Genomic DNA, 10,116 nt, shown 5'->3' on the forward strand with positions numbered 1-10,116 from the left:
TGCCCTGTCATTTTTATCACTTGCACAACAACAACAACAACAAAAAAATGTGATTTTAAAAATGATTATATATACAATACTGTTTAAAAGTTTGGGGTAGGAAAGATGTTTTCTCTATGTTTTTGAATTATTAATATAAAATTTATATATATATATATATATTTATTGGTTTTTGAAATCTTAAAACAGGTTCACAGCCTTATTCACCCCCATTGTATCAGACCATATTTGAAGGCCTCCCAACATATTTCTTGTACTTCTGCTTTAATGACAAATCTGCTTATTTATCATTTTTGAATTACATAAGCAAAAAAAAAAAAATCAGTTTAAAAAACAGTGAATGTACTTGTTTAGATTAAAAAAAATACTCAGAAATAGTCATTTCTAATAGCTTTACATAACTAGAAAAATTTATGTTCGTTAAAATAAAAATGACATGACTTTTTGAGATTTTATTAATTTCCATGACTTTTTCAATATAGAAATCAAAACTTCCTATATTTTAGATAATGAGAACATAGTGTTAAAATTAAAATAAAATGGCAGTTGTTAAAGCAACTAATTAAAATAAGAAACACAATGTCAGCAAAAAAATCTAGATGTTTAGCTGTTTTGGATTATTTCAAAAGTTTGTTTTCTCTCTTTTTTTCTTTTTTTTTTGTAAGTGTGTCGAGGCCCCCTAGTTGGTCTGAATCCCACATTTTCAATATGGACTCTTGGACCCCACTTTACTTTTATTTATTTAATTTTTTTGACTGTACATATATGAGCGCCATTGCATAGTTGCTTGAGTTTTTAGAAGATGAAAAAGAGACAGCAATGAAATGGTACAAGAAACAATCTCTGAGATGATATGAGCTTTTATTCCAACAAATGTCTAGACCTCAGTGTTATATTCCTGTTTTAGAGATAATTTGGTGTTGCTGTATATTAAAATGATTTGATCTCACTAATAGCCAGAACAATGGCGCGAGATCGTGAACAAGAAGTTTCGCTTCCCTCCGGAGCTCCTCGGGGCCATCCGAGAGGGCAACGTGAACACGGTCTGTTCGCTGCTGAGGACGGGTGACGGCATCATCCGCCAGCTTATTTTTTGACTGTACATATATGAGCGCCATTGCATAGTTGCTTGAGTTTTTAGAAGATGAAAAAGAGACAGCAGTGAAATGGTACAAGAAACAATCTCTGAGATGATATGAGCTTTTATTCCAACAGATGTCTAGACCTCAGTGTTATATTCCTGTTTTAGAGATAATTTGGTGTTGCTGTATATTAAAATGATTTGATCTCACTAATAGCCAGAACAATGGCGCGAGATCGTGAACAAGAAGTTTCGCTTCCCTCCGGAGCTCCTCGGGGCCATCCGAGAGGGCAACGTGAACGCGGTCTGTTCGCTGCTGAGGACGGGTGACGGCATCATCCGCCAGCTGGACGACTCTGAGGACAGGCTCTGGAGAGAAGCGCTGAACTTGTCCATCCGACTGGGCAATGAGGACACCATGGACACCCTTCTCAAAGGGGTCAAGTTTGACTTCCGGAAGATCCACGAAGCTCTTCTGGTGGCTGTGGACACCAACCAGCCTCGTGTGGTCAAGCGCCTCCTGGACCAGCTTGATCTGGAGAAGGGAAACAAGATGGATGTGCGCTCATTCTCAATGGCCATTTTTGACCAATCCATTGATGACTCCCAGTTTGCCCCTGGAGTGACACCATTGACACTGGCCTGTCAGAAGGATCTGTATGACATTGTGACAATGCTCAATCAGAAAGGTCACGAAATTCCTTGGCCGCATAAAATCTCATGCATATGTCTGGAGTGCACAAATGGACGGCAATATGATTTGCTCAAGTTCTCGCTGTCTCGTATCAACACCTACCGAGGTATTGCCAGCCGTGCTTACCTGTCCATCACCGCAGATGATGCCATGCTCAGTGCCTTTCGACTCAGCCGGGATCTCCGCAAACTGTCAAAAAAGGAACCTGAATTTAAGGTTGAGTAAAGCAGGGCTCTTGGTTCTTTAGAAGGCCGCTAGTTGTTTTTCATAGTAGTAAAAAGCAGTGGCTAAATCCTACATGGATGATTTTTACGAATATATAATATAAAACACTGTATAATGGCATGACACTAATTAAATCTATTAATTTTCTGCATTTTAAAAATTGTATACACATACAGTGATGATCAGCATGTCTTACATTTCTTTATTAAAATGTATTTATTTAAAAACAAAAATTTGTATTCATTTTTATTTTTTAAAGGCATTAAGTCCAAAAATGTCAGGATGATAAAACTGTCCTGATATCAATGTAGAATAGACTGAAATTTAAATGATAATAATTTGGCATGATTTTTATTAATATTTGCAAATCAAAGTCATGCGGTCCAACAAACATGCAGAAATATATATGGTGTATATCGTTACACCACTTTTAGAGTCGTAATTTCAAAGTTTCTTAAAACTGTTATAATCTCTGGCATATTTTTCTCAACCACTCTCTCCTTTGCTTCATACAGCCTCAGTATATTGCCCTGGAGCAGCTGTGCCAGGAGTTTGCTGTGGAGCTGCTTGGAATGTGCCGGAACCAAAGTGAGGTCACCACCATCCTGAACAGCCTTGGGGATCAGGATGAGGACAGTGAGGATGAGTTGGACCAGCAGGCGTTTGAGGAGGGCATTCCAAACCTGGCTCGCTTAAGGCTTGCCGTCAACTATAATCAAAAACAAGTAGAACCCCAAGCTTTAACCCCTTAAAACAAATAAAAAAAGGAATTGCTATTTATTCATTTAGCTAATCATTGTTTGTACTGCAGTTTGTAGCGCACCCGATCTGCCAGCAGGTGTTCTCCTCGATCTGGTGTGGGAACCTATCAGGCTGGAGGGGCAGCAGAACAGCCTGGAAGCTCCTGGTGTCTTTTGGGATCTTCCTGACCATGCCCATCCTTTGCCTCATCTACTGGATTGCACCAAAGTCAAAGGTTTTTGCCAAATATATTCAAATATTCAATCATTCTACACTGTAAAAATGATTTCTGCTGCTTGTTCAATTTAATTTAAGGAATAGTTTACCCCAAAATTAAAATTTACTCAACCACAGGCTATCCCAGATGTAGACGAGTTTGTTCTTCATCAGAACAGATTTGGAGAAATTCAGCATTACATCACTTGCTCACCGATGGATCCTCTGCAGTGAATGGGTGCCGTCAGGAGTCCAAACAGCTGATCAAAACATCACAATAATCCACATGAGTCCAGTCCATCAATTAGCATCTTTTGAAGCGAAAGGGTGTTTTATGGGTTCACATTTGGGTTCACAACTTTAAACCAGAAGCGACGATTTAAAGTTAAAATGCCTTCATGGTGGATTTTTTTTTTTACAAACACAGCTTTTCACTTCACAAGACATTAACTGATGGACTGGAGTCGTGTGGATTACTTATTGTGATGTTTTTATCAGCTGTTTGGACTCTCATTCTGACGGCACCCATTCACTGCAGAGGATCCATTGGTGAGCAAGTGCTACATTTCTCCAATTCCATTCTGATGAAGAAAGAGAGTGAAAACATTTTCAGCATAGTTTCATTTTTGGGTGAACTATTCCTTCGATTAAAATTAGTTGAAGCATCTAAATTGCTGGACATTTTGTTTCTACTTAACTTAATTGTGTCCAGTCTACTTTATGTAATGTACTTAAATATGTAAAACTGAAGTTTACTTAATTTTTATTTTTTTTGCACTAACTGAAACTGGCCAGTGAATTTTTAGTTTATAGCATGCTTTGCATAGGGCTGGATCAGGAGAATAAATGTTAGTGTTATTTTATATGTTTTTGAGTACAGGGGAAGACCTGTTACTGTTTAATGTTCAGTTTTGTTTGACATTTATGAAGAGTTTCTGTTTTGTTGGTTTTTGTGGTTGCCATTGTGCTGAGAAGTAGAGCTTATGGTTAGGTTGTGGGTGGCTACAATAATTAAATTTAGAATGCATGTACTATATGTTAGGGTGACCATACGTGGCATTTTGCCAGGACGCGTCCTGGCCAGGATTTCTATATTGCCTAAAATATCTAGGTTTTGGCTTTGTTTGAGTGTGCAGACCGATCGGTGTATGACATCAAAATACCTCGAGAGCATTTTGAAAGCATAAGGAACCGTCTGTATGGTATTTGGATGTCATACACCGATCGGTGTCTGCACACGCAAACAAAACCAAAACCTAGATATTTTAGGCAATATAGAAATCCTGGCCAGGACGCGTCCTGGGAAAATGGCACGTATGGTCACCCTACTATATTGTTGCTCCACAAGCAAAGAGCAATAGCTTTACTAATTTCAGTGCAGTTAGCTTCTTGCTTGTTCATTACAAACGATTGTTGTTTATTACAGAAGCTTTTTAATCATACAAAAACAATGAAGAGTTCGTATTATTCACTTTCTATAAGTAATTAGTTGACAAAGGTTGGGAAGACTTTACCTAATTTCTTTGTGTGTGCTATAGCTGTCTAACTTTAATTAACACATTGGAAGAAATCTATCCAAACACACTGAGTACATATTGTTTCCTCAGTTTTATCAAGTCAGTTCTATAGGTTTGTTTTTACAGACTTCCATGCATCCACCCATTCTCCAAAAAGCTGCAGAGTCGCTGGGATGCTGTAATCTATCCCAGCGTCTCAGGCTAAAGGCAGGGAAACACCCTGGACATATGGCCCATCGCAGGAATATTCTACTAAAAAGTGAACCATCTTCTATTTTCTTCTCAGTTGGGGAAGACTTTGAAGATCCCAGTGATTAAATTCCTTCTCCATTCGGCATCATATATGTGGTTCCTGATCACACTTCTGGGGGAATCTATTGCCATGGAGGTGTACCGGGACAGCTTTGCCTCTCGTGAGCAGACCATCCTGCACAACTCCTTCCACATGGTCTGGGTGGTGGGTAGGTCTTAAGAACCACATGTAAAAAATGGTTATGAGAAATTGGTAGGAAATCAGTTCTGCATTCATTTTGCTGCGAGATCTTCAACTTCAGGTCTGCATTTCTGAGCATTAGACAGTTATAAAACAATAATTTAGTGGTTATTAATCCTGTCAAACAGGTTTTTTCTGGTTCGAGTGTAAGGAAGTTTGGATCGAGGGCTTGAGGAGTTATTTCCTAGACTGGTGGAACTGTCTGGATGTGATGGTTCTTAGCATGTACCTGGCTTCATTCGCCCTGAGAGTGGTCATCATGCTCAAGGTCCATTTTCTCTGCCAGTTACCTGACAAACAGGATGAGTGTGTCTACTTCACCGAAACTTGTGAGAGAAAGTACTTCACTAAGCGTCACAATTTAGCCTACAATATGGCAGCTCATTGGCCTGCTAGAGTAATGTATTTCTGGCTGTACAGTGCGTGATGAGTGGCATCAGGAGGATCCCCAGTTCATCGCTGAGGTGCTGTTTGCGGTGACCAGCATGCTGAGTTTCACTCGCCTGGCCTACATCCAAATTTCATTACAATTGAAAATAAAATATCAAACCAAGGTGTAGTTTATCACTTTAACTATGAACATACTGACATTTTGAACAATATAACTTCGAACTCTTCTATTAATTTGAAAGTTTACAAAGTCTTTTGAAATGTTCACTTGTTCTATATTTTTTTTATAATAAATGGCAATTGGTTATGCTACAGTATATATTATATATAAGATTTTTTTTGTAAAAAATAAAATACTTTTACATGGATAAAAAACAACAGTACAACTGTTTCCAACATTGATAATAATAGATTATTGAGCAAATCAGCATATTAGAATGATTTCTGAAGGATCATGTGACTGAAGACTGGAGCAATGATGCTGAAAATTCATCTTGCGTCACAAGAATAAATTACATTTTAAAATATATTCAAATAGAAGTTATTTTAAATCATAATATTTGACAATATTGCTGTTTTGCTGTATTTCCTACCAAACTCAAAACTTATGAACAGCAGTCTTGTTTTTAAGTGTGCCTTACGTGACAAAATACTTTTTGGCGCCATTGTGTATACTGTATAACGTACTTTGAGAGAAGCATTCTGGTTGTTTGGTCCTCTGAAGCTGTAAAATAATTTGTAAATCATGTAGATTAAATCATCATAGTAGTCATGTCATTAATAAAATCCATAGAGCATGATTTCACAATATTGTACTCATAATAAATATGCAATGTAAAATTTCATTGTAATAGAAATTAATTCCTATTAAAGCAATCATTTATTAATTTTAACTATATAAAAAAAAAACCTGAATACATAGATGCACGAGAGGACATTTATCACCCCAGAGATCACATGCACATGTTGCAGCTTGTTTAACACCTGCTGTTTGTGACACAGCTGCTTTTCCCACGAGGCCTCTGACTATTCATTAACCAGTCACCTGCAGCCTGACTCTCCCCATGCACCTCTACTGGAACGTCACACCTGTTCCCATAACCATAGGAATATATGACCCTTTACTGCACACAGGGTAATGCTGCTGGGGTTACATCAGCAAACAATATCTTAGCACTATTATATTTGGTCATGAAAACGCTCGAAAAGTTTAACATGTTAATGTGTTGGCGGTCTTCGTGGAATAGATCTGCTATGCCGCTGCGGCGGAGCAAGTATGGAGACTTGCTACTGCCAATAAATCTAGACATACTGCTGCTGCACATATAACACATGAAACTACCCCATAGCAGATCTATACAGGTGGAACTGGGGAAGGTGGAGGGTTTCTGACAGGGGCTGCAACTGCTACAGCAAGCACCGATCAAGTATTTGAACGTTGAGCAAGCTCATTGGCTGCTGATGCAATTAAAACCAATTGGCTGCACCATGTGAATGATGTGATTATATCAGGTTGAGTTGACCTATCGGCCCACACCATCTAGAGTTTCATGACTGAACTTTGCGTAATCAGTTAAAAGCTGTTTAAATGTAAAATAAGTGAAACTCATAGTCAGTGCATAAAGCTAAACAAATCAAACATACATTTCCAAAAATATAATTCCCTGATGTCACGTCTGCATAACACTAAAAATTACAATGAGTTCTATGTTAACCAACCCATGAGTTCTATGAAACTCCACCTCAAGCATCATATTCAAAATTATTCCAAAACCTCTTCATAAATTTGAAACGAGTAATTTTTTTTTTTACTGAATTCTTTATTGGTATTGTATACAGGAGTAAAGTATACAGGAAATGTAAATTAATAATTATTCTCTAAGACCATTTAAAAAAAGATAGAAGACTGTACAAGACGCATATTGTTAGCCATCCTAATGGTCCTTGTCAACAGGAGTTCAATTCATGAACCGCACATCAGACACTCGTCACGGTTCTCCAACGAACACACCATAGCAGCTTTGTTGCGTTCTTTGGTTTCCTCCTCGTTGCTTGTACTGTTCTGCATCTCCTTCAGCTTTTCTTTGTTGAGAGTGAACTGGATGGGGTTGGCGGCTGGTTTAGTTCTCAGGTAGTACATTCCTGTTTTAAGACCCTGTGGAGAACAGCAGATGTACCATTGATCCATCAACTCTAACTTCTAGACTTCCAAATCCTTGCTAAGGAAGTATCTAGTTTACCTGCTTCCAGCCATAGAAGTGCATGCTGGTCAGTTTGCCATAGTTGGGTTCAGCAATGTGGATGTTGAGGGACTGGCTCTGGTCAATGAAGGCTCCTCTGTCTGCAGCCATCTTTAAGATGGTCTTTTGCGAGATCTCCCACACAGTCTTATACAGCTCCTTCAGGTCATCTGGTATTGTGGGAATGCCCTGCAAAAAGGAGGACATTTAAAAAGGGACACAAAAGCAAAAACGGGGGGATCTGTGATTTTGTCATCTGAATTGGAAATGCCAACTAACCTGGATGGATCCGTTCTGAGCAATTAGCTGGTTTTTCATTTCTTCGTTCCAAAGTCCTCGTTCTGTGAGGTCTTTGAGAAGATGTGGGTTCACGATCTAGAAGTAAATGTAACCCACCAATTAATTATATACAAAATCATCAGTTTATCTGTTCTTGCAAACGTATAATGTAACGTCAGGCTCACCTGAAACTCTCCAGACAGAACTCTGCGTGTGTAGATGTTGCTAGTATACGGCTCGATTGACTCATTGTTGCCCAGGATCTGAGCAGTGGAGGCAGTGGGCATGGGAGCCAGCAGCAGACTGTTACGCACTCCATGCCTGGGAAGCAAAAATAAAAAATATGAGTCCAACTTACAAAAAATTTACAAACGTACTACGCATACAATAAAAATCCCATTAAATCATTATTTATATTTATCTTACTCGCTCATATTTGTTTGATATTTTTAACTAATTACAATTACTAAACTATGTATTAAAACACTTCATGTCAACTTTTAAAATTCCCTGACACTTCCAGGTCTTCCACAGATTTGTTGAGATTATGAATCATGCAAGTGGTTACTAACTTTGCAATCTTCTCCTTGAGTGCGGCCCAGTCCCACAGGTCTGTAGGTGTCTTCTCCCACATATCATACTGCAGGATCTGTGAAATCATGCCTGGAACAATTAGAGCCCTGTACATCTCAACTGCCATCCAATTTCCTTCCTTTACGAAAGGTAAATTTAAGACTTAAAAGACCTTTTTTAGACCAGTAAAATTCAATTTAAGGGAAAAATTGATGGGAACACAAGACAATATGTTCTTTAAATGTTAATTTGTAGGGAGTACACAATGAATTATATTAGCAACACTTCAATATTTGAAAATACAACTTCCAACAGATTTCCTTTTTAATTCATTTTAAGTTTATGATTAGAATGAGAACAGCTATCTGGCAATATGCTCAGAAAGATAAACTCAATTGAAAACACATTTTCATAATCCGCTAGCAGATGCTGGTTTTTGTTTTAAGCATAAAATAATTTAATTTTATTCTGTTTCTAAGAAAATAAGACTTATCCTTAAATCATTTTAAGGCCTTAAATCACATTTGCTTGAAATATAAAATGGCATGTTTAAATATTTTTACTGGAAGACGAGACAAAATACTGAATAAGAATTTTTTGCGTTGCATGCAAACATTTCATGCCATGACTATGTATTTAAAACTTTCTGCCCTGATTTAAAGTCCCCCTGTGGTGAAGTTTTTTTGTTGTTTATTTGTCAATGTGGTGTTTTTAATATGCTTTTAGACAAACTATGTGCCAATCCATTTATCAACACCATTGCGGAGTATTTTCTCCTTAAAACTGTAGTTTCCCAAAGGCAGTCACAGAAACGTGGTGTGAAACAGCCTTTGTTTTGCCACAAAAATTCAACCAATCGCGTCAAGGGATCCTATCCTTAGCATATCATTAACTGTGCTGCAAAGCAGAGGGTCTAGTGAGAAGGCAGCCAGGTTAATCAGGTAACAGTTATATTTTTTTCTGTAGATGTTTCGCTAACTGTTCATATTTCCCCCTATTTTTTACAATGTCATGTGCTGTTAGCGCTTATTTATTTGTATTCCGAACCGCTAGCTTGAATAATAACCCGCGGCAGCAGTGTAAAAGTAGCCCGGAGACAGACACACCTCTCCCGCATTGACAATCGCACGTCACACGCGTATGATCGCGGGCGCGATTTGGAATCACACACTTGGCTGCATTTGAGTCTTCAAGGCATTTTGAGGACACAACATCGTCAAGTAAGTAAATTTAACAAATGTTACAGTATCCACTGTAGTTGTCCGCTAGTAAAAAACAGTTGTATCAGTCACTATCCGTGTACGAACCAGCGCAAACAGATAATGTTACCTCACGAAGTTAGCCATCAGTCTCCTTGCTTACGTTGAGCATAGCAGCTTATTTCTGGTTCAAACACATAAGGCTTAAAGGGGTCATATGATGCGATTTCAATTTTTTCTTTCTCTTTGGAGTGTTACAAGCTCTTGGTGCATAAAGAAGATCTGTAAAGTTGCAAAGACTAAAGTCTCAAATCCAAAGAGATATTCTTTATAAAAGTTAAGTCAACCAAGCCTACCTAAAACGGCTCGTTCGAACACGCCCCCACATATCTACATCACGATGTGGGAAGATTGGCATAACGCCACCCAAATGTTCACGCAAAGAAAGAAGGCGTAACTTTTATTCTC

General features: G+C 38.2%; 2 protein-coding genes across 2 annotated transcripts in view; one reads left to right on the plus strand and one right to left on the minus strand.

Annotated features, from left to right (window-relative positions):
* The first annotated feature begins 964 nt into the window (after positions 1 to 964).
* Positions 965 to 5,527, plus strand: LOC107557035 (short transient receptor potential channel 2-like). The gene is made up of 7 exons (XM_016240332.1): positions 965 to 988; positions 1,299 to 1,991; positions 2,516 to 2,725; positions 2,812 to 2,976; positions 4,761 to 4,935; positions 5,096 to 5,296; positions 5,388 to 5,527. Exons 1-7 carry the CDS (start codon positions 965 to 967, stop codon positions 5,525 to 5,527), a joined length of 1,608 nt encoding a protein of 535 aa, XP_016095818.1.
* Positions 5,528 to 7,171: 1,644 nt separating this feature from the next.
* The window catches only part of LOC107557082 (ribonucleoside-diphosphate reductase large subunit), a 4,888-nt gene continuing 1,943 nt past the window's right edge, over positions 7,172 to 10,116 (minus strand). Inside the window, exons 5-9 of the mRNA XM_016240402.1 lie at positions 8,449 to 8,525; positions 8,062 to 8,197; positions 7,877 to 7,972; positions 7,598 to 7,786; positions 7,172 to 7,512 (exon numbers count right to left, since the gene is read on the minus strand). Of these exons, the coding sequence (XP_016095888.1) occupies positions 7,321 to 7,512; positions 7,598 to 7,786; positions 7,877 to 7,972; positions 8,062 to 8,197; positions 8,449 to 8,525 (690 nt within the window). The 3' untranslated portion in view covers positions 7,172 to 7,320. The remainder of the gene's footprint in view (positions 7,513 to 7,597; positions 7,787 to 7,876; positions 7,973 to 8,061; positions 8,198 to 8,448; positions 8,526 to 10,116) is intronic.

The sequence above is a fragment of the Sinocyclocheilus grahami genome, unplaced genomic scaffold, assembly GCF_001515645.1.
Source record: "Sinocyclocheilus grahami isolate Dianchi unplaced genomic scaffold, SAMN03320097.WGS_v1.1 scaffold588.1, whole genome shotgun sequence".
Lineage (NCBI taxonomy): Eukaryota > Metazoa > Chordata > Actinopteri > Cypriniformes > Cyprinidae > Sinocyclocheilus > Sinocyclocheilus grahami.